Source organism: Macadamia integrifolia, unplaced genomic scaffold (genome assembly GCF_013358625.1).
Source record: "Macadamia integrifolia cultivar HAES 741 unplaced genomic scaffold, SCU_Mint_v3 scaffold429, whole genome shotgun sequence".
Taxonomy (NCBI): domain Eukaryota; kingdom Viridiplantae; phylum Streptophyta; class Magnoliopsida; order Proteales; family Proteaceae; genus Macadamia; species Macadamia integrifolia.
The window spans coordinates 83616-107820 of NW_024870326.1; the positions used below are offsets into that span (position 1 = coordinate 83616).

General features: G+C 38.2%; 4 protein-coding genes across 4 annotated transcripts in view; 2 read left to right on the plus strand and 2 right to left on the minus strand.

Annotated features, from left to right (window-relative positions):
* The window catches only part of LOC122068584, a 7292-nt gene extending 3201 nt beyond the window's left edge, over positions 1-4091 (plus strand). The window contains exons 4-7 of the mRNA XM_042632444.1: positions 314-443; positions 2026-2290; positions 2440-2494; positions 3643-4091. Coding sequence (XP_042488378.1) covers positions 314-443; positions 2026-2290; positions 2440-2494; positions 3643-3717 — 525 coding nt within the window. The 3' untranslated portion in view covers positions 3718-4091. The remainder of the gene's footprint in view (positions 1-313; positions 444-2025; positions 2291-2439; positions 2495-3642) is intronic.
* An 820-nt stretch (positions 4092-4911) lies between these two features.
* LOC122068583 (probable plastid-lipid-associated protein 12, chloroplastic) lies at positions 4912-11992 on the minus strand. Its single transcript, XM_042632443.1, has 11 exons — positions 11261-11992; positions 10906-10959; positions 9490-9564; positions 8466-8585; positions 7850-8041; positions 7592-7675; positions 7389-7481; positions 6346-6399; positions 5915-5994; positions 5534-5641; positions 4912-5327 (listed from the first exon to the last, which is right to left on the minus strand). Exons 1-11 carry the CDS (start codon positions 11510-11512, stop codon positions 5240-5242), a joined length of 1200 nt encoding a protein of 399 aa, XP_042488377.1. The 5' UTR covers positions 11513-11992; the 3' UTR covers positions 4912-5239.
* A 1582-nt stretch (positions 11993-13574) lies between these two features.
* LOC122068575 (nicotinate-nucleotide pyrophosphorylase [carboxylating], chloroplastic) lies at positions 13575-18908 on the minus strand (the record flags this gene model as incomplete). Its single annotated transcript, XM_042632433.1, is given in 9 exon segments — positions 13575-13975; positions 15890-15957; positions 16647-16823; positions 17401-17553; positions 17640-17723; positions 18114-18196; positions 18284-18347; positions 18451-18584; positions 18766-18908. Coding segments are annotated over 9 exon segments (1003 nt in total), but the record flags the coding sequence as incomplete, so codon positions are not given.
* A 159-nt stretch (positions 18909-19067) lies between these two features.
* The window catches only part of LOC122068573 (50S ribosomal protein L25), a 9906-nt gene continuing 4768 nt past the window's right edge, over positions 19068-24205 (plus strand). Inside the window, exons 1-2 of the mRNA XM_042632429.1 lie at positions 19068-19492; positions 20889-21018. Coding sequence (XP_042488363.1) covers positions 19079-19492; positions 20889-21018 — 544 coding nt within the window. The 5' untranslated portion in view covers positions 19068-19078. The remainder of the gene's footprint in view (positions 19493-20888; positions 21019-24205) is intronic.

Consider the following 24205-nt stretch of genomic DNA (forward strand, 5'->3'; position numbering starts at 1 on the left):
TTTTTTTTTTTTTTTTCTTTTTTAATTATGAACGCATAAATTCATTTATTCTATTTGGCATCACAATCACATTCACATTCACACTCATATTTATTATTTATTAATTTATCTATGAGCAATTCATACTGCATGCACCAATACATACATTTGAATATTCTGCAGTTTGCAAGTAGTGTTGATTCTGTTAGATGCTTTTTGGAACTTATTTTGATTCTAATACAAATCATGTTTCATACTATTCAAAATCTCCTTTATAATTCTTTATTAGAAGATTTCTGACCATCTTTTGTTGTGATCTATTGTGGGGCTTCAGAGCTGGCAATCTGATGATGATCAACGTGCTTCATCTTCCAGTAGAGGCACCTCATGGGTCAAAAGGCAATACTGGACTAAAGGAACACAAAGGACTGGATATGATAACCAGGGGCCTCAGCATTCTGGAAGTAAGAAATCCTTCGTTTTCACCATTGTTATCTGCATATATGATGTGCTTCCAACAAAAAATCTACGGTGTTTCTCTTGTAAATCTCTGAAGATCGATGCAAATATATATGTTAATCAACGTACAATGTGGAATCTACTGTCCTGTTTTCCATCTAAAGATTGTTGTACAGTTGCACTTTTTTGTTTTTGTTCCCCCCCCCCCTCCCTCTTATTGGAGGGGGTTTCCGCCCGCTGGGGGAGGGGGGGTGGAGATTGCATTTGCCAAATGGGCCCAAGGAGGCCATCACTGGTTTGGACCATGTTTAGTGTAGATCTTCCATATGGGAATGCCCGAGGCAATCTGCCAATCTCACACAACATGATCCATCAAAGCCATTTGTAGCTTCAATCAAATGCAGGTCAACACGAAATGAATAATGTGAATTTGTGAAGACTGGTGATTGCCATGTTGAATCCTCCAATCCTGAAATTAACCTGTCTAGACTGTTTTTTACCATTTTGTTAGGAATCCTTTCCTTGTTTATCACCTTCTTGTTGTTTTGGGTCATGTTGTGCTGTCCTTAAGTTTTGATTCATTAAACATGTTGGGTCATGTCATGTTGTGTTCTTGTTCTGTTATGGCTTGGGGTTACTTCATTGTGTTGTGTTTGCGCAGACTCACTTAATCAATTTAACGAATTCATCTTTGGCTCAAGTGGCTTTATGCTTGTGTCTTGAAATGACCTGTTGCCACTCTTCTGATTAAGTGATGGATGCCACTAGCCATGGTCAAACAAACGGGTCCCTTAGATTTATTATTGTGTTATTTATGGTTGCTTTCATAGTTTTCAAGGTGCCGCCTTGGTGTCTAGGCTATTTTCGCCATACTGCAAGGTGTCTCGAAATGGTATCGCACCAGGTTTGGCACTTATTTATGCCAAATATCATTTACTTAAGATATTATTCATAAAAAATCAAAGACTCCCTATTTTAATCCAATAAAAATAGTTAAAAAATAAAATTCCAAAAGGATAAATAGTCAATCCTCCCCCTCCCCCCAAGAGTTCAAGAACAAAAATGGGACTTTTGGTTGTAGGGGTGATACTCAACTTTCAAATGCTGGGGTTTTTTCCCAAGTCTGAAAATTTCATAGATCTTATCATGGTAAAACATTGTTTTTCACTCAGGCGATTTTTAATAGCATTTGTGCACCTTAAAATAAGTTTGACCAGAATATGACTTTGTCAATATAACTTGGATTTGTTGGAAAGTTGGTTTTGTGTTCTACCTAATACAAAAAGTCTCACATAAAAATAAAATCATTTGACCAATCAAACTTACTAGGGAATGAATATTTCTCTAATGTTGATTTCTGATGATTTGATGTGGCTTAATGTTGATTTTTTATGATACAAGGTACATGTAGCATACTAAATAAAGTTAGAAAAGAGGGGAAATAAAAGATAACACTAGGGCGCCTTGGTCACCTAAGCGCTTGGGCATCCCTCCATCGCCTTGGGTTCCCTTGTCGCTTTGACAACTATAGTTGCTTTCCTTTATTTGCAATACATAACAGTAGTACTCTTTTTTACTCATTTTCAGGAAGGGGTTTCAGGTTCTGTACTAGTGATGGTGAAGACGTTGAGACCATATTTCGTTTTACTTTCTTCATGAATGAAGAAATGCCTCGGTGGAGTGACTACTCCTCTAATAGGAATAGGAGCTCTTGGAATTGGAGATACCGATTGGAAGATGAATATGACACCTCCACTGAATATGAGAATTCTGAGTCAGATTTAACTTCTGATCGGCTGGCCCTTGGTTTGAGTGCTTCTGGTCCTCTGAAGCTTGAAGAAGTTAAAAGCGCGTTAGTTTTCTCAATTTTCTCTTGGTTTCACTTTTTCATTGCAATTACCTCTGCATGTTTCCATTAGAGAGATTTTCAGTCAGCTGTTCACATTGTATCTGGATCTTCTAAAGGATGTTTTAACTGTAACGATTGTCACTTATTTTCAGATATCGAGCCTGTGCACTGAAATGGCATCCAGATCGTCATCAGGGTTCTTCTAAGGTACACCTTGATTGACTGGCTGCCACTGTGCTTCTTTTCCCCTTCTTTTTAGATAATTTATTGTGGAATTCAAGCTAACTGTCAAACCTTTTTTATTTCTTTCCAAGTAAATTTTTAATATGTGAAAATTTTAGAGCTACATGAAGTTTGTCGGTAAGCAGAGTTGACCTTGTCAGTAATTTTTATGGAATTCTTTATATGCAAACCAAAGTAGCAAATTTCATTGAGGTTCACATTATGGGGACCAAAATGAAATTATTTTGAAAATTGATAATGAGAGCAGAGTGTGGGTGGGTTAGTGATCAGGTTTTGGTGCTCTTTAAGAGGTTTTGTGCTTGAGTCTTGCTACAAACCTGTAATTTGAAACCACTTTAAAACATGGGATGATAAGCCCTGTTTCAACTGAAACAGGCTGAAAATACCTGGAATAGTCTGGAAAGCCTACAACCTGAAATAAAAGATCCAATGGGCCTGTGGACAATTTTTGGACACCAAAATGAGCTCTATAACTAAAAGCAAAGAGATGGCCATATACATTTGTGTGTGTGTGCATGCAGTCAAGTCTAGTTCTGTGGATTTCCTGTCAGTGGTTCCTTCTGGAGGTGTTTAATCATATTTTGGGGGAGAGGCTGTGTGTGTGTGTGTGTGTGTGTTTTTTTTTTGGTTGGGGGGTTGGGGGTGGAGAAGCCTGTGGTGCAACAGTTAAGTTGCACTATTTCAACATGTTGGTCACAGACTATCCTGTGTAGCAGGGGGTAAGGCTGCGAACATTTGCCCTTCCCTGACCCTGCAGTAGCGGGAGCTCGTGCACTGGGTTGCTCTTTCTTTTTTTTAGGCTCTGTGTTTTTCCACATGCACATGTTTGCAACTTGGGCCACCCAAACATAGGATTTGGGACCTTACTGGCTACTCCAGTGAACCCACCTTACCCTTGGACAAGTGAAAGAGCTTTGCTATCTCAATTCTAAATGTTTGAAGTTATGTTTTGGCAACTCCACACAGCTGATTTTTTTATTTTTTTTTATTACTGCTTGGTGAATGATGAATCGCTTCAGTATGCATACCCAACTGACAGATTTGGTGCCTATTTTATGTTGCATTGACATTATAACATTGGTGGCTGACAAAATAGTGGATTGCGTTGACAGGCTATTGCAGAAGAGAAGTTCAAACTCTGCAGTGCAGCATATCGAACAATATGTGACAAGCTGGATGAGGATTAGACGAAGATATCCAGAGCCAGCAGGTCTGAAGTCAAGATCCATTTCTGATCATATTCTGCTGTGCTAACTGGTTGTGACATGGTGCAGTTGGATCTCGAAAGTAATCAATTGTCAGGTGGTTTGAACTGTGACAGCATTCACAAATATTGGGTATGCAGCCCTTCTTGAAGATGTAGTTTATTCACTACCCTCTTCATGATAACATGTTTGGAATGGCTGGATGTATGAACTTGTTCCCCCCAATTTATTTAATTTTTGATTGTCATTAGGATGAAAGAAATCTGTAATTCCTTAAAATGGATTGGAGAAGGAAAAAGAGGTAATATATGTTAGGTTGGAAACATCAATAATATGGAGTAACTAGTTCCTTACTATGTGCTTATTTTGAAAATTCTTGATTTTGGGTTCCAGAATATCTTGGAAGAAAGTCTGGAGAGCACCCTGTAGCTGGTAAGTGAGATGTTTTCTGATAAGATGATCAGGGGTGTGTGTGTCTGTGTCCAAGAGCAAGCTTACCTGAACCCCCCAATGATCAGGGTACATATTATTTTGCCCCTAACCTGATTTGAGCATCATCTTTGATACAGATTGAATCTGAGGATAAGTCCTTGTTTTATACGTGAATAGCCAGAAATTTTGTTCCGTCAATAATTGATGGATGGTAGTGCAGAAAGCAAGCTTGGTAATAGTTTAAATGGGGATGTTGTGTAACTCAAGGGACCTCTTAATTGAGATCGTCTTTGTTTCCTATTCTGGGAGTAAAGATGTAAGACATCTCAACATAAAGACAAGGAGAATTGACAATTCTAAAGAATAGGTGGTCCCTCCTTTCCATACCTGCCCAACAAAAGCTACAAACGGGAGTAACCCCTACATGGTGGAAGCTCAGTTGATCCTCAATAGGTAGGGCAATTACAAGGATTCTCCAAGTGGTGAAAGATTGCCTTGGTATATTACAAGAAAATCACACTACGTCAACCCACACCACTTGGTGAGCTTTATCTCCCAAGCTGATTTGGTAGTGAAAAGGCTTGATAGGGTTAAGCATCAGATCCAGATTTGCAGAATGGAGTTTCTTCACTTCAGACAATTGCTGCCAAGCCTCAAGTAAATCTTGGGGAGATGGAACACCCCCGGCCTCCAAACCCCATCTTGAATGATGCTTATCTAAAGTTACATATTATGCATTACTTATGATGCAACGATGCGAGATCCTAATTCAGACATACTAAATAGCATACAAGAAATACTCACATTGTCATTGTTTTTTTTCTCCTCAGACACATTTTTTGGAGGCATAACCCAGAGTTCATTCACAAGGTCTCAGTAAAGCCTAGGATAATAGCTTCATTTTTGACCCAATACAACACTCTTGCTTGTAACTGAGCAAAGAAATAAAGCTTTCATTGAAAAAGACACGCTCAGGTACCCCCAGAAATGTTTAGAGAAAAGAACCGTAGAGTCCCCTAAACATTGGGTCTTTTTCCTGCTTGGTAACCAAGAAGGTCTTGTTGGTTCTCATTTATTTATGCTTAGTTCTGCCAACACGTAAGTGGACAAACATTATCTTGTTAAAACCTCGCGTTATTCTGATCTTGTCATCTGTGTACCTGCAAAAGACAGCAAGGTCATAATATGAACAAGCTTGCCTCTCTCCCTCTCTCACATTCATTCATTCATTTGTTCATGATCAAGAATAAAATACAGATCACTTAGAAGATACACAAATCATCTAACAATGCGTATATCTAAAACGAACTATCCTTTTTATGTCGTCTAACAAATAGAATACAGTGGTATCATGGAAAAGACTTACAGCAACTCCATGTTGAACTTTGTTTTCATCTCCATAGGAACTCCAAACGGACCAGCCAAGATGGCTGCATCATCCATCGTAACATCGTACGTGTTGGTGTCAGATTTTCTGCCAGAGTACAATACAAAACAAATTAAGGGAACCTTAAGAAACATGTCCTTGTAAGCCAGCAAACAAAGTAACTATCTTCTTTCAGATAATGATTTGGAATTTTTGGTGTTAAAAGTTTCTTATCCTTGAACCTATGTAACTAGTCTGGTTTATAAAATGTAATGTGTTCAACATGCATTTAGTTGCTTGCTGAACTACTTAGTTGAACTCGAATTTTATGAATCAAGATATTCATTTTACATGCTATGCATATCATGAGAGCTAACTCACACAAAAGTGCCATTCATGGAGAACCTGAGCCCAAGCAAGATGTCCACCAGAAACTTCAGCTGTCCATTTTCCTTGACAATCTAGAAGATAGCCATTTAAACAAAATTAGAGGCTGACTAATTATCCGATAGAGAGAAACATCTGTAAACATTTGCTAAGAATCCAAGAATAATATCAGCCTTTGTCCAATGTTCTGAAGTCCAGCACACCCTCAACCCATTTTAAGTGCTTGGTGGTGTGGGTCATAAGGTTGATCCACACTTCCACAGATCACCTACTAAGAAAATTGCTTTAGTTTAATAGACACCCAAGCACGAGTGAGGTTGTGTTGCAAGCTATGATGACAATAACAGGTTTGGGGGTTGATCCACCCGTTTTAAGGACCACCAAGTGCTGGGCTTCGGAACACTGCCTTCATCTGTGCATATTACCTGCTTACCCATGAGACCATTGGCAGCATTCACTAACCAACTGTCAGTCTCTGTCTGCAACATAAAAGAGTTTAATTTAGTTAAATTCCTATGGGAAACAGCGATGTGAATACATTATACTGATATTTGATGTGTCTTGTAGCGGTAGGCATGTGTTACAGCAAGGATTTAAGTATTTTGGGTTCCAATCAGGCAGATTTACCAACTAGTGGTCAAGCAGTTGAAACAGCCTCTCGACATTCTCGGGGTAAGGCTGCGTAGTTCTCGCCCCTTAGATCTCGCACATGCGGAAGCCTCATGCATCGGGTACGCCCCAATCCACGTGTTCAGTCGATACTAGCCAATACCCTTTAACTTCCGTCAAAGATTGGCCAATATCAGGTTTGATCGGCTAATCGGGATTGGGATAGGAAAAAAAAACTAATGACTTGTGTCATATTGACCCAGTGACAAAGAATTGTGATAGTTCCATTTTCAGTGAAGGTGTTGGCATTCTTAAGATATGGAAATGAAGTAAAAAAGATGTGCAGAAAACTAATCCTTCAAGAATACAAAATGGAGGTTGCTAATGGCTTCTCATTTTTCTCAAAAAAAGAAATTGTAGATCACCATAATGCATCAATAATGAAAGATTTAAGTGAGACAAGTCTATTTAGAATGAACAATTCAATATGATGACCATTGGCTACATCTGTTTTCGTAATTAATTTTATGTTTTTCAAGAATTTTCTTTTTTAGAATCGTCTGAATTTTCTTTTAATGTCTACATCAATAGACATTAGCAGCGAACCAACCATTCAAAAGTGAAACATGTCAATACAACCAAATTTTAATGTAGATGTGGATGAAAACATGGCACTGATCTCTAGATGATAGGTTTATAAAAGATGATACTAACTGATCTTTAGGTTTCAGAATGCACCAACCCTATCCAGACCACCCCACCCACACCCCCCCCCCCCAAAAAAAAAAAAAAAGGGGATCCATCCACTTAGTTTCTACTCCATGAAAACTAAAACAGGATAACTGCTAGTAGTGGGTACCTGTGAGCTCCATATTAATTGCCATTCACCCTCAAGAAGTTCTGGCTGTTCTTTGGCTAGAGACTGATTTTGAGAGATGAAATCATCAATAGCCTGTAGATAATATAGCACATAAAATCAGCTTAGTGAGGGAACCCTAACCAAAAGGTGAACATTCATAATGAAGTATTCTGCGATAGATGAGCTATTTACAGATATCAAACCTCTATCACTCCTGACTCTGTAGAAATGGCGGACAATAGTTTTTGTCTTGGTCCAGTTTTCTTTTGCAGCACAAATGTGGTGCCCTGCACTACAGAGAATTTGCTGCATATCCTTAGTTACAAATGAAATAGGAATGAATTTTGAACAAATGTTTATTAATATTTTGACATTGATAAGTCTGTGCACCCATGCTTATCCACATAGAAAGTCATGCAAGTGCCTTTCAGTAAATTTTAAATAAACTATTTTCTACTAACCTTGTTTCCTCTTGAGATGCGGATGTTTCCAGAAGGGGACAAATATGTAGTGTCTAACCAACCCTTGGCCTCGTCTCCAAGAAGCCTAAAGGGCACTGGATATGGGACCTTAAATGGTAAAAATGTGAAAGAGAAGGCTGCTCTATCAAACCGGAAAAGAATGCGTTTTCCATCTTTTATTGATGCTGCTGCCTGGAAAAAAACAAAGATTCAGCATGTCGTAGAATGATAAGTTCTCGATGAAGCATACCAATTTGAAGCTTTTGAACTAAACCCTGCTCCAACAATTCATGCAGTGGGAAAATTCTCCCAAGCGTACAGCAGGAATCAAAATCCAGCCATATTCAATTCATAAGTCGGATGAACTTGGACCTTGGTCTGCATTTGGATTCTCAATGGGTCTGATTTTATTCTGATCCATTTTATGCCATAAGAAAATCTATGCATGCATTACTAATTCATATTTGTTTGGACTGAAAGACCATAAGGAGACATGACAGCTAATAGATCATGGTTCATATATGAAACTTGAAGGTCGAAAGCAACTGAATACTGGTATACTCAAAAGAAGACTAATTCATACAAATCATTGAAAATTTTGAGGAGGAAGGCATACCTCTACTTTTAGCTCTCCTATTGCATCAGAGAATCTTACAATATTGGAGACCCTTGGATCATCTGTCCTGAGGTATACCTCTTGAAAGACACTGAAAAAGTCAACCCCTACAAATGTTCTCTGCATGATACGTGGACAGTGAAGCAACCATCATCACCTTAATCAAGGACAAAATGAAACAAATCTGAAACGAATTCATAATGTGAATAAATCCCATCTTAAGTTCTTCAAAAATCAGGAGCAGGTTGAAGTTGTTATACTAATTTATCTTTCTTTAACGAAATACATATCAATTTGTAATCAAAGGCATTGCATCTCTGACCAACTGTCAATAAGTAGTAGAACAATTAGGGTATGAGATGACTGGATAAGTGAAGAAGCCATCTAGCGCATCCAATAAAATTAAACTTTGGTATCAAAGGTGTAATGGTCATCTTGCAATGTTATACGTGGACATGAAATCATTACTAAATTTTTGCATGGAAAGATGCAAATCTTTTCAATGATCCAAAGAATGAAACTCCCTACTCCAATGTGAGCTACATCTAGAATGTGCTAAAAAACTTTGCAACTTAAAACAAAAAAAGATATATTATTCAAAATGCCGGATCTACTTCTCCAAATTCTTGCTATTAATCACAAAGTAAAAGCACAAATAAATCACCAGTTACGTTTATCAGATGATGAATATGTCATCACCAACATCATGCCTTAAGCTTGACTCAAATCATCCCTCACATGAGTCATGACCTGTTTTCCTAATTTCCAGATAAGCTTTACTTCTTGGAATCATTAAGATTTATCTCAAAGTAAAATAATATATTTTCCGTTGATCTTTCAATTTTTTTAGGCAATAAAAAAAAATATTAGGTATTATAAAAGATTTGAATTTATAGAATTTTAATGTCAAATATAAGAAAATTATAAGAACTTGATGAGGACTGTTAACAGGATGCAGAAGCTGCTGAAAATATGAAATGGAGAATAGATAAAATCTCAAACTAGATTGTAAAGGATAATAAACCTGAATTGGAGATGCTGTTCCAGGTCTTGTAGTGAAGATTAGTTGCCATCGACCTTCAATCAGACCAGAGCTTGTCTGCAGTGTATCAGAGACAACATGACATTCTTAAGGGAAATTCAGAAGATATTCATCATAGGAAAATGATAATCAAGTCTGTGCCCAAAAAGTCATTGCTTCATTCGATGTATTAATAGGACTGGTGATACGTTGAGTTTGTATAGGAAATGTCCAGCCAAGTCCTGATCCTAGACTCACATGTAAATGAGTTCCGTAAACAACTAAAAACTTCCTTATGTTGTTGCTTGTGAATCTCATGACCAGAAACTTATTTTCTTACTTAAATGGAAATTTACATTTGTATATTGTTAAGTTTGTCTCGAATTCTTGACCTGTTTTGAAGATTGACCCGATCCGACATATTTTGGTGGCGACCCGAATGGGAAATTTTTTGGTATCTATGATGGAAGCAGAGGGGTTGGGCCGATAGGCCCAAGCCCGGAGCCCATCACTGATCTCGTATGGGTGTGAGGGGGTGTATGTTCAACCGGATCGACCGCGACCCGATGGGTTGACCCACGATTTGGAGTATATATAATGTACTGTTGCTCGTTGAGAAAGTCATTGTATTCTAGGGTTTTCACGCAGCTAGGGTTTCAGGGCGAGTTTTTTCCTCGCCGCTGTTAGGGTGTAATTTCTTTTCTGCATAGTGAATCATCTTCTTCTTCGCCCGAGGACGTAGCACACCACCCTGGTGTGTGAACCTCGTTAAATCTCTGTGTCGTACGGATCTATTGTCTCTTTATTATTCGTGTTTCTTGGTGTTTGATCTTACATATATCCATATTAAGTACTACTTATTTGGCCAGTTGGAGTTACTTCTTGTATCTATTTGCTATACGGGACATTATAATGACCTCTAAGATGCCAATGTCATGCCATTCTTTATACCATGCACTATGGGTTTTAGAGTATCTCATTGCACTTCTTTCTATTTATACACTGCTTTGGTGTCCCGGGCTTCTATATCCCTACGCCATAAGCTCTAATGCACTTATTATGGGATGTTGAAGTTATTACATGAAGTCAATATCAGCTGTACTCAAAGGTACTACTTTGATGGTTCACTTTCTTTCATGCTTGAAGATTCCCAACAATTCTTAAGAGTTGCCTTTGCTACCATTGACAATCATCTTTCTATTTACCAAGATCTCCCGATCATTAGTCCAAGCATTTCAGCTTTCAAGTGTGCAATATCAAGAACTTTAGCTACCAATGACCATATCAAAAGGTGATCCTGATGTCGCAGAGGACAATGGTGGAACAGGAAATATTATAGCTGACCCCAATGGTTGGAATTCTTTGTTTGTTGAGCTAAGTTGATTTTGTCAATGAAAAAAACAATGTGAAATCACTCACAGGATCTGGTACACCTTCTGAACCTTCAAGAATTTGCACAGCGCCTTCAACCTCCTGCGTAAAGATCAAAATAAGAAGTAGCATAATATTCTTTCCCCCAAAAAAAAGTAGTTTATTGCATCCAAATTCCTGAGTGTGCAGTAAGTCTTGCCCAATAACATTAAAACTCAATTTTAAGTTCTGAGAAAGAAAGTGTAAATTATAAGCTAGAGTTGCTCAGGAAAGGCATAAAATTTTCCCAGAAAAAAAAGAAATAGAAGTACTTTATTCCATCCAATTTCCTGGAAGTCCAGTAAGTATTGCCCAAAAAGAGTACAACTAAAGTTTTGAGAAAGAGAGAAGTGTAAATTATAACCTCGAGTTGCTCAGGAGAGGCAGAGCGTCCTCTTCCTTGAACCCCTATTAGAGCATCAATGAGAAAATTTTCTGGTTCAGTGAAGGAAAGAGGTTGTTCTTCGACCAGTGACGACGAAAGAGGTGGTACCAAGAGCTTCCTTGGAGAAAATTGAAAGGGATTTTGTGGCTTGAGTCGACTTCTTGGAGCAAATGGTGTGGACAACAAAGAAGAATTCCAATGAAACCCCAATTTAGCAACTTCCACAGTCATTGTTCTGCAAATTTGAGGATGAGAGAACGAATTGCAAAAAATCCTTCCCCTGGAAGCAAACTGGAGCTCATTTGGAATGTAGTTAAAAACCGTTAGGGACCTCAAGAACAGAGAGACGTTTCAGATGTCATGCCACGTGGGCACTCCTGAGTGGTACACGAGGCACCAAAAAATAGGTTCTTATCTTCGAAGAAGGCTGTGTGTGTGGGGTCCCTATCAACTCTGCACTTCGTTCATAACTTTGGAAACCTCAGTTTCAGTTTTGACCAGCCAGGGCTCTGCAGCTTTCTCTGGCAACAACAATTCCTCAGGTAGAAGACGATGACCGTGTTAATCCAGCAGAAAAAAGGTAGAGAATCTAACTTGCAAGGAAACCAAGATGAACCAGTTGACCTTGCTCAATGGTAAGTTCGAAATGAGGTGATTCGTTTGAAGTTTGGAGGAGGTGAAACGGATAATCAGAGGATGATTGAAGAGATGGGGGGTTTTTCACGTTAGTACAACAATGTTGGGTCCCATGAAAGAAGCCCACATTGGAAATGAGTAGCCCGAAAGACTTAGTTGTTACTTGGGCAACCTTTCATTAAAATGGTGAGTTTTTAAGGTTGAGTTATACCCAAGTCACTAACAAATGGTATTAGAACCAAAATAGAGTCAATGCGTGAGAATCCAATTGGTAGATTTGGATCAATCAGAAACAAAGATGATAATAATCCAATCTCAATTTTTAAAACACACTCTAGTTCTATTTTTTCTGTTGATTGTACTTTTTTTCGAGGAGAACTTAATAATATTACTACGAAAGATTGAAAACTTCCATAGGATCCACAGTTCCTAAGCAGTAGAGAGATTCTAATCTCGCTTTCCTAGCCAGAGTATGGGTTGGGAAGTTTAGATCTCGGGGAACAAAACAAACATTACAATCTTTTTAACTATGGTAATGACTAATGAGCACTCCTTGCATGTTTTTCCTCTTGAGCTACTTGGAGAACCGCTAACACAATGAAGTTCAGCTTTTGGTGTTGATTTGCATGATCTCGATCTTGTGGTTGATTTTTGTTAAGTTTGTCTCGAATTCTTGACTCGTTTTGAAAGATGACCCATTCTGACATATATTTGGTGACGACTTGCATGGAATTTTTATTATTTATTTATTTATTATTATTATTTTTTTTTTTTTTGAGATCTATGATAGAAATAGAAAGGTTAGACCAATGGATCGACCCGCGATTTGGAGGAATATATAATGCACTATTGTCTTATTGAGCAAGTAGTTGGGGGTTTTTCGAGCCAAGGTTTTCAGAGTGAGTTTTCTCATCGTTGTTTAGATGTAACCTCTCTTCTACATAGTAAAACATCTTCTTCGCCCGAGGACATAGCACACCACATCGGTGTGTGAACCTAGTTAAATCTCTGTGTATTGTGCAGATCTGTGTTTGTTATTTTCGTATTTGTTGGTGTTTGCTATAACAATTTCCAAATATGGCAGAGTTTAATGGTACTGAACACTGAAATGCCTTACCAGTTGCCTCATCAAAGCTTCCATCAGTAATCAGTATCATACAGATAAGTGTGCCATATTACATGCTTGTCTACTTAACTCTGTATATGAAATGTGAGAGTCCAACAGAGATTGAAAGGACACTTATGCTGAAGTTAGATCTTCACCTTCACTTATACCCCAACAAACTATCATCTTGTTGTTCAGTATCCTTGCAACATGATTCACACCACCATTTCCCCCACCAAGTTAAGAATTCGGTTCGGGTTCCATGATCTATTCTGGAAAACCACAATCTTCTAGGTATGCCGTCGGCATATCATCAGAGGAGATAATGTGACATTATCCTATCTGTTCTAATGCAAAGATCCAAGGTAAACCATAGTCTTTAGGTTAATGGGCAAGAGAAGAACTCATACCGTAAAACTTTACTGTGAACTTACAAAATGGGCATAATGCACCACCTTTGAAAGTCTTACTCTGGATAAGATGATATCATTAACACACTCCCACAACAAATGATGTTTTGGAAACACAGGTAATCTACAGATAGGATGTGGATTTCAGTAAGTACAAAACATTTTCATTAAAAAAAAGAAAAAAAGAGTACAAAACGAATAAAATTACCATTTTTAACTGACAAGGGACCAATCTAGTTGGGGAACAAGCTCCCCAATCAGTTACATTGTGATTGACTAGAATGAGAAAAAGAATACTTTATCATATTTTCTATTTATTACAATTCCACTGCGAATATCAGTGCAGCATTGAGAGCTTCTAAGGGTGATCCTCACCCACTTTTCTATAGAGCAGAATCCTGATGGAATACTGTGAGAAAGTCCATATCACCAATTAAGGAAAACAATTATGCTCTTTTTGTACGCCTTCCAACTTGAAGTGCAAGCTCTGTATCAATGTTGAGGGAGATATCAAGCGCCTTCACTGAATGCGTTAAAGCACCACTGCAAAGTCAAATACATGAACACTGTTAATTGTATGAAGCAAATAGAGAGCTGAACATAAAAGGGAGGAAAACACAAGGACCCAAAACTGATCCTTAAAGGAAACACACAAATTTAATACTTTGCTAGGTCAGAGTTTGAGGACAATATCACCCTCCCCCGGAAAAAAAAAATGAAAAGAAGAAAACTTATTGAAGCCAAATGCAATGGGTCATTTTGCAAAGAATAATCCAAGTTGTAACAGAAACATCGCACTGTCTAATTCTAATCATAGTTGTCCAGGCGCCTTAGTCGACTTGGGCACCTAGGCGGGTGTCTTGTTCGCCTTGTTGGTGTCGCCTTATGTTTTTACCCTCTCCAGCACCTTGGGTCGCCTAGGCGCCGTGACAACTATGCTTCTAATGTGAGACTGTGAGAGTGGTATACAAGTACTAAGCTTCCAATTTTTAACCTCATTTTACCCAACCTCTGCGCTCAGTAGTCAGTAGTAGAATTTGCTTTCATGGCCATTTCAGCTTGGGTCCCAAAAGGGATTTTGCTTGGTTCAATGGTAACAGCTTAAGCTGCCAGCGTGATGGCACAGGTTTGAGCCTGACAGCAGACACTTTCATGTGAAAAGTTCCAACGAATAGGACCAACCCCAATAACTAAGCCCCTTTAACAACCCATTATGCTCTCTCTTTCAACATTCTTCCTTTGTGTTCCTGTCTTTTGCATAAATATTACATGAAAGCAAATCTGTACGGAAATCTAAGTACCCTCCCATTAGTCCACTATTGTCATCTCAGATAGACTCCTTCTCTTGTATCACTGTGGTTCACAAACAGACATCATCCAGGACTACGTAACGCAGCGCTAATCTCGACCCAGTGAGGTCCAGTGGGAGATAAGCTTGCAACAGGATTGCACGTAAGGAATAAAACCATATTTTCAAAGAATTTTAATAACAAAGAATCAAGGAATCAGATTCAGGCAAAATTCTGGTCAAATGCTATAATTGGATGGAAGAATATAATATTAGAAACCAGGCTTGATCCAATGGTCAGATTCTTAGTATCAGAAGATTCCTAAATGAAAAAGGACTCCCAAATCTGAGAATTTTTATAGAAGGTTACAAAAAAAACCAGATTAGAATTTGATTTAAGTAACCAATTAACAAGCCTAATGATAGGATTTGTCAATGTGTCGCCTAGGCATCCAAGTGCCTTGGTCACCTTGTTGGTGTCATCTTGCATCTAGGCCCCCTCCAATGCCTTGGGTCACCTAGACACCATGACAACTATGAATGATAGTTAGAATCTGAGATCAAATTAGAAAATAGAACTGGAAAATCGTTTAAACTGAAATCAGACTTGTAGTAGGAAAACATAAAATCAGTTTTAAGTTTGAATTTTGAAACCGTAAGCAGGTTCAGATAATTGCTAAAGTATGGAAGCAGAATTGAAATCCAATGGTTAGGTTTGAAGTTCCAAAAAATCCTAGTTGGAGTCGGAATTCAAGAAACCAGAAAACAAAGGATTTTATGCTAAGAACAGAATCAGAACAAGAAACTTAAATGAAGAGAGAAGAAAATTGCAGGAACTAACCCTTGTAATCAATGGAGAAGAAGAAAAAGAGAATAGAACAGTAGAGAAGAGTAGAGAAGAGGTCTGGGATATTCCAAGCTCAATAGCTCTAAAACTCTTAAAAAAACTCTGGCATAGAGAAGTACAAAGCTTTTGTTCAAGATAAACCTATAGACCTGATTTTTTTTTAAGCCCAAGTTTTCTGTCATACAACTAAATAGGTATTTTCTTTTATGGTTCATATTCCAGATTGGGTTCATCCCTCTAATAATCAAATGGGCCAGGTTGTAGACATGAAAAGATAAGAACTCAACCAGTAATTAAACATACAAGAAAAGTGGCCAATTACCTGGAAATGTAGGTTACGCCGGTTTGTCCAATCTTGTGAACTGTTCCAAGAGTAACATTACCAGATGCCTATCATTCATAGAACATGTAGGTTAAAATAAGATACAAGGGAAATAATCACTAACATCAAATGCAATTAGCAATAACTAGTGGATCATGGAGCTGATTTATCAAGTGTGGCTTCTGAAATATGTTAACAGGGTGTGAAAGTGTTTCTACAGTCACTATAGAACATTAGACTCCATTAGTCTTCAGAGTATTTTTCATTATTACAAGAGAGGGAAAAAAAGGCCTGAGATCCAACAAGGAAAATGTGCACAAGGTCCAAAATATAATGCGCCTCCTAATCCAAATCTTGAGTAATTTCCACTGTAGAAAACAGAGAATGAATTTTCAAGGCCACCTGTCAATTCTCCCCCTTTTTTTGGGATGAAGATCCCTTGATAAACCGGGGGGAGAAACCATATTTTGAGAGGGGAGTGGGGCAACTCTAATGCCTCTACCATAGACCCCCAAAAATACAATTTCATCCAGGGGCAGGCAATATTAGATATAAGGTTTAAAAACACTCAGATATAATGCTGTTCTCCAGGATCACCAATAAAATACTGGTCCATGTACTAGAATGGAAGACCTTTTCATTATGCTAGAAAATTGTAAAGAGTAAGTTCCTTGGCTAAATCGCGGCAGCATACCTTGGATAAATTGTAGGAGTAGAATGAAAGCTGATGTAAATAAGAGTGAATATTAGGAGTTACCTCAGTCTCAAAACTTCCATTTATCAATTCAACAGCTTCTTTAAGCATTGACACATCCACATCTCCATTAGGTAATGGGACAACCATGTTGTCTAACATTATCCGGGTCAAGGAAGTTTTTGACAGTGATGCATAATGTAACACCTCTTTCACTTCCTCAAGTGTCCTGGTTTCAACCTGATGTGAGAGAAAAGGCATGTCAATATTGGATATATTTTGCTTGGCTAGTAGATATTCGAGAAAGGGAGTCACATAGAAAATGAGTGGACAAATAACATAAGAAGCAGTTGCATAAGCCAAGCAGTGCAGCCAAAAATGAACTGAACGAAATTTAAACTTCAAATTCATATATTACAAGTATGGCAATTCACTCTTTATAGAGCAGCATACTTGGCAACCAAGAAAAGACACATCCCCTCAGAATGATCATGGCTTAGAAAGGGATGATGAGATGAATGTGTCAGAAGTAAAGAGTACGAAAATATGTGGGAACTTTGGAATAGTCATAATCAGTGACATTGTGCAAAAATTTCAGGCTCTAAAAGGATTAGGGGATGCCAAAGAGCACATAGAGAGAGTTAGTGAGAAATAATTTGACAAGTCTTGACAAATATACTGCTCTAGATAGTCTGAGGTTGGAACAGGATATAAGGCTGGGTTGAGGATTTGATGAGAAAATCTCGACCAACATATTAATAGCTTGTTAAACTTCACAAATATAGACCAGATCATCCTTAAGAGTTCGGGGAACAACCTCAACGCCCATTTGAAAACCTCTTTGCTCTAAAAACAGGTCCACGGATTTTATGGCATTTGCAACACCTCCAGCTATTGAAATATGATTGTCCTTTATCATCACCATATCAAATAAACCCATCCTGTGGTTCTGCCCTCCACCAATTAGTACCTGTCAAAGATGATCGTAGGGAAGTTCAACCAAATGAATGCCAAAAATGAAAAGAAATTATAGAAGACAAGAGGAGTGATCAGCACCGCCCACTTGTCCACCAAACGTAAACCTGGGGCAGTTTTCCTTGTCTCTAAAATGCATGCAGGGTGTGCAGCACCTGCCATTGCCTACAAGAAAGATGAACATTTCAATCTCTTCTTGGTATAGAGAAAACATAGTTAGCATAAAACCACTCAAATAAATTGGATTCAACAAAACCATGAACAGTACAATGGTAATAAGTATACATAGGATTCCACTGTAAATTTCTTCCCAACCTGGATATCAATATACTATGCATAGAAGTTTCAAACTTAATGCATGAGGTATTTGCAAGGCTGAAAGAACACTAGGATCTGTGAAAGCTGAACTTTCAGAAAGTGCTAGCATTCATTAAACCCAGGCAGAAGGTTGACAAGAGATGATCTATGCCAGATCATGCCAATGGGCTCTCTCTCTCTCTCTCTCTCTCTCTCTCTCTCTCTCTCTCTCTCTGTGGCACGAGAAGACGAATGAACCTTGGTTAGAGTTGCAATTCCGCTCATCCTCTGCATAAAGTTGAGTACAACCCTTTCAGCCACAACAATGCAGTGTGCTCGTCCTTTGTATGCCAAGAGAACATCTCGTAAATACCCCTTGAAATACAAGATAGAAGCATTTTAGTAAGGACATATCCTAAGACTCTCACCATATACTTTACCAAACTGCATCCCCTTCCGAACATAGTCCCCGTCCATCTGATACCACTCAACCTGATAAAAAGAAAAAATTTAAATCAAATATAGAAGAAGCACTGAAGGCATTGATTTTATACATTACCCATTACTCAAAATCAAAATTTCAGCAGCTGCATACCTTCAGGGAAGGATCAACCTCATCAAATATCATCTCTGCAAGAGCAATTCCTGCAATCACCCCATCGTCCTTCGCCAAGAAATGTGCTTCAACTTCCATGTCAACAGGAACTGTGGCCATACAAGTCACATCTCCTGCCAATTGAAACCACTGATACCTCTCAATAGAGTGTTTGAAACTTACAGCTTAAACCAGCCAAGGGGTTCTTCATTCATCAATCAATCTTCCGAACAAAATCCGCAACCCACATCAAATGTATGAAGAATTCAACAACAGAAATGAATGAATGAATTCATAAAGAGAAAGGATTCGAACCAAGATCACCGGCGTCTTCAGCCAGGGCGAGTTTGATGATGCCTTTGAGATCATAAGTAGGATGAGAAGGAGGCTTCACCACCATAGATTTGAGGGGAACCACAAGGTTTCTGGTTTCTAGTGCAGACATACTCACAATCCGCCTGCAACTATGCAACGTAAGAGACGAAATAAGATCAAAAAGATACCTTTTCGATAAGAAGAAAATAGAGTTGTTTTATAGACAAATCAATGTAGCACAACCCCTTTTAAGGGGATGTTCCTAAGATGCTGGACTAATTTTTATGTTTTACTTCTTTTCCCTCTAAAGCAAATGTGGATCCATCGGCCTCTGCTCACAAAGACCACACAATTCCGGTTCTTTTCCCAAGCAGCAGTTGCAGCTGTTCTTCACGAACCCGAAGTCCCTCTCACATACTTGGAAGGCCTCCCCAAACCAAACCCCAAATATGCGGAGACGATACTTGCTATCCCTCGCAGTACTTCCGGTAAAAGTATAGCGGCGAAAGAGAGGAAAGCTGGTAGGGTACCGAGCATCGTTTTCGAGCAAGAAGATGGACAGCACGGTGGGAACAAGAGACTCATCTCGGTGCATACTAATCAGATAAAAAAACTCGTCAATCATATGGGCCGATCCTTCTTCCTCTCCAGCCTCTTTGATCTCGAGGTTAGACCAACGTTCGACTCCGAAGATGTCCTTGAGAAGGTTCGCGTATTACCTCGATGGGTAAGGCCTTGATTTCCTGCTAATTTGCACTGTTGATTTTTAATTGTGTTTATACGGAGAAGTAATTGTATTGTATCATTTTCGCAAGGTTGACATTCTTACACTTTATGTTTTGTTCTGAGAGTGGTGGTAAACTTTGAAGTAAATGAGGGGGGAGGGGGCAAGGTCACTTTGTGAGGAATATGAATCAATTTAGACGTTTTGTAGGGTAACCAAGTTTGCTAGCATCGCTTAATTTGTGGCAAACCACTGAACAGAAATGAAAACATTTCACTCATACACTCTGCAGTATTCGGTGATTGATAAACATGGTGGACATTTAGGTTGAGATTCTGAAATATTTGCGATTGGAAGTAATGTGGCTAACTTATCAGAAATATTTAATTTGGGGGTGGGTTTGTTGTTCTTACTAGCACCCCACCCCACAAACAGAGAGAGGATGTGGAATTTAATTCCTGTAACGTGGATACTTACATTTAGAAGTCCATTGTTGAAGATGACGTAAACAGTTAAACATTTAAAGAGTTAGGGGAGTCTTTCCTGAGGGATGGGGATGATATTTACATCTAGATAATGAGAGACTAGTTGGAAAAAAAAATTATGTATTGCACTCAGCAGGAATTTTTATTTTATCAAGTGACCATTGTCTGTGTGATGGTATCTGCTTGTGTGAACACAGATTGAAGTTTGAGATTAGCACCCTGCTAAAACGGGACTTGTGCTGGGTCCACCCCTTGCAGGTGAAGCGGGACTGATACTAGAATATCATTCTTTCTTTGAAGTTCATACATTCAATTATAGAGTGGACAAATCAAAAACTAGAATGGCTGAATGCAGATAAAAGAGTTACATAGTAAAAGTATAGGATGTAAATAAGGTGTAGAATTCGTATGTGTCATTATGTCCTCCTATTTTATTGTTTACAAAGTAGGATTAAATTCCTTTCTTATTCGGTGAGACTTGTTGTCACCATCAAAACGGGAGCTTCTTGTTATGTATTTCTGACATGGTTCTGAAATAAGTAGAACAATGATATCTTAGTGATATTTGTTTGTCTTATCCCTCGATATCTAATCTTGGTTGTAGCATGTACACGCTTTTAATTTGCCCTGCTGGTGGGCTTCTTAAGTTGCACTTGCGGTCTGTGATTTCACCATGTTGCTTTACAATAAAATTCATTGTTCTATATGATGTCTTAGAATGGGGGCTGTAATGGGAGGAAAGGATCAAGGCTAGTTGATTAAATCTACAACTGTAGAGTGACATGAGCTTTACTGTAGGGGATAAGTGATAATCTTTGTGGCCCTTGTGTATTGGGTGGGTCTGTTCCATTAAACTTGAGTGTAATTTAATTCCTTTTCTGCTTTTAACTTGCTACTTAAAATTGTTCCGTCAGATTCATCTCCATGCGGGCACAGATAGAGTGCTCAATGTTACATTTTTAAGAGCCCCATCTCATGCTTTATTGAAGGTTGATGTTCCTCTTGTCTTCAGAGGAGAAGATGTATCCCCTGGATTAAGAAAAGGTATGCCAACTGTGGCCTTGTGTTACAATTATGTTTTTCTTGACAGTACATAGTGCTTCTCAGGTGCAATAATGTGAAGTGTCACACATATATAGCTTGAATAATCATCCTGGATGCAATTAATTAGTGTTAATGTATTACGGATAGACATAACCCAAAGAAAATAAAACTTTCTGAGGGAAGAACAGTGAGATTTCAGTAATGGCATGTAGGGAGTTCATACAGCTATATTCATAGTTGTCATGGCGTCACGACGGTGGAGGGTGGCTAATTGATATGGTGAAAAGGACGCCCATGTGTTATTTTTTGTTTCCCCTATTTTCTAACATTATTTAGTGTGCTACAATACATGCCCTATAACATAAAAAATCAACATTAACCAACATCAAGTCATCAAAAATCAACATTAAACCACATCAACTCATCAAATCATAAAAAATCAAATCGACTATCAATGTTTCAGATCTGAAATCATTGGATATTAACTCTAAAGTAGGATATATGAATCAAGTCAATGAAGTAATAAGTAATAACAGGACTAACGACGGTGCAGGGGTGGCTAATTGATATGGTGAAAAGGCGCCACCTAGGCAACCAAGACGCCTATTTGTTATTTTTTATTTCCACTATTTTCTAACATTATTTAGTGTGCTAGAATATATGCCCTATAACATAAAAAATAAACATTAGTCAACATCAAGTCATCAAAATCAACATTAAGCCACATCAACTCATCAAGTCATAAAAAATCAAATCGACCATCAATGTTTCAGATCTGAAATCATTGGATATTAACTCTAAAGTAGGATATATGAATCAAGTCAATGAAGATATAGAAGAAGAAGAAAACTAACTGTTATACATACCTTGCTGGAGCCAGAATCACTGGAGGAGCAGTAGCTGGAGCCGGAATCAATGGTTGAAAGTTGTTGGAGACAGTGGTCTGTTCTCCCGTCTTCTCCCGAACGACCAAGGTATGTAAACAGTCGAGGGTTTGAGTGAAAAATGAATAGTTATTTGCTTTTATAGACTTGTAACGTGTAGGTGCATGTATAGAATTAAGCTACACCAGCCAATCACAATATAGAAAATAGAATCAGTTAGTGGAAAACATTTAAAAAAAATAAAATTATAGAGTAACGAAAGGTGACCGACTTGGCCTCAAGTCATTCACAAGGCGACGCCTTTCATGACTCTTGTAAATCATACTATCAATTTGGTCTTAGTTTTCTGCCAGGACGCCATGGTGGTGCCTAGGCGATCCTTGACAAATATGATTATATTTTAGTTTCCTGTCCATTGAGTGCCTTACTGATTGAATGGTCTGGACTAAGTTTAATGGCCAGGGCTATAGTATGGTGGGATTAGGTTCAAAGGCCTCTAGGTCTCCTTACTGGAATCTTGCCTAGTGGCTAGACCCTTCACGTATTATTGTTTATTGATTGAGTTCTATCAAGTACTCCCCTTCCGAAATTAGGTCAAAGTGGATAAATATTGTAACTTACAAACCACAGCCCAGGTGCTCATGAAATTGAGGTCGAAGGTGGTTCTTAAGGGGAGAAACAAACCCTCAAAATTCTGGCTTAAACCGATGGCCTGTTGCAGAGATTTAACCTGGACCTAGGTCGCGGATGAGGAAAAGGTTGCAGGTTCCTGCTGGGCTTGATTTTCTGATCGGGTGGTCCTTGTATGGACCCTATGAGATCCAAAAGGTGGACTGCAGAAGCTTAGAGATCAGGGGTCGATTGCAACCCAAAAAAGTCATTTATGTGGCTGCTGCAGGGACTTGTGTGGCCTTGAACAACAGCAGCAATCAGTAGCACTTGAAAAGATCAATGAAGGCCTCAGCAGGTGTCGGATGACCTCAACAGTGCACAGAAAATAATAAAAGAAAAGAAAAGAAAAATAATTGATGGAAGGGGAGAAAGGGGGACGAACATAGATAGGATTGAGCCTCTCACCCTCTCATAGTTTAGGCATCACACGCCTCAACTGAATCTCTCAGCCATGAAGAAAAACTTCAAATTTCATTAACTCAACTTGTGTATAAAAGCTTACAATGGCTGGCTTTAAATAGGCTAAGCCAAAGGAAACTTTCATAAAAAGAAAAGTAATTGAATAGGAAACTAATTAGAAAAAAGAAACTACTTCCTAAATAAGGACTTTCCTAAACTGAAAAGTTGCTTGCTAACAAGGAGAATAAAATAAAAAATGGAAAATAAGATTAAAAGGGAACAATATGGACCAAATCACTGTTCATGTGAACAGTATCTCGTGAACATTGTTTTTATTTTATTTTTGTCCTCTTCTTTTTCATGCTGTGATCTACATCATAATTGCTTCTATCTTATTGTATCTTTTAGTTCATTACTTCAATAATGAACTATATCTGTTATTATATCCCTAATATTATAGAACAACCATCCTTTTATTTAGATTATCCACTATGCATCAAAGCTAGTGTGTCTCTGCTGGTTGATTCTAATTTCCAGCTTTTAGCCCTCACCTTTAATAAGATTAAGGAATTGAAGCTATTTAGAGCCTACCCATGGGTGACCAATGTGCTGGAACACGTCAACACGCATAAGTATGTGTATACATTCAGATTTTTCTGGCTTCTTTACCTTCTTTACATATGGACAGAGCCCACCCATTTGGACATTTTGTTGCAAAAATCACTTTGATCCTGATCATTGGTAATTACTAAGTTGTACAATATATAATACATTACCTTTGGATGTAATTCCCCTCTTTTTGTTAATTAATAGTTTACTTGGATTTTTTACAGACTTAACACTTCAGGTTTTGTCCTTTCATTTGAAGTTTCCTCTCCTTTTTGATATATAGATCCCCACTCTGACCGCTTAACTCACATGGTTTAAAGTATCTTCGATACCGATATGATACCCTCCGATATGTATCTTAAATTTAGCCGATCAAAACGATACACACCGATAAGATAATGGAATTTTTAAAATCCTTTCGTATCAATATATATCCTACGATACATACCGATATGCACCAATACACTATCGATATGTACTGATACTCTATGGAAAATATAAAATCGAGGTGAAATATAAGTTTCGATATGTATCGCTAAAGTAGAAATCAAAGTTGGGAACAACGATTTTACATTTATGGGACAACTACAAACCTTGAATTCTTAGTGCAATACCCTCAATTG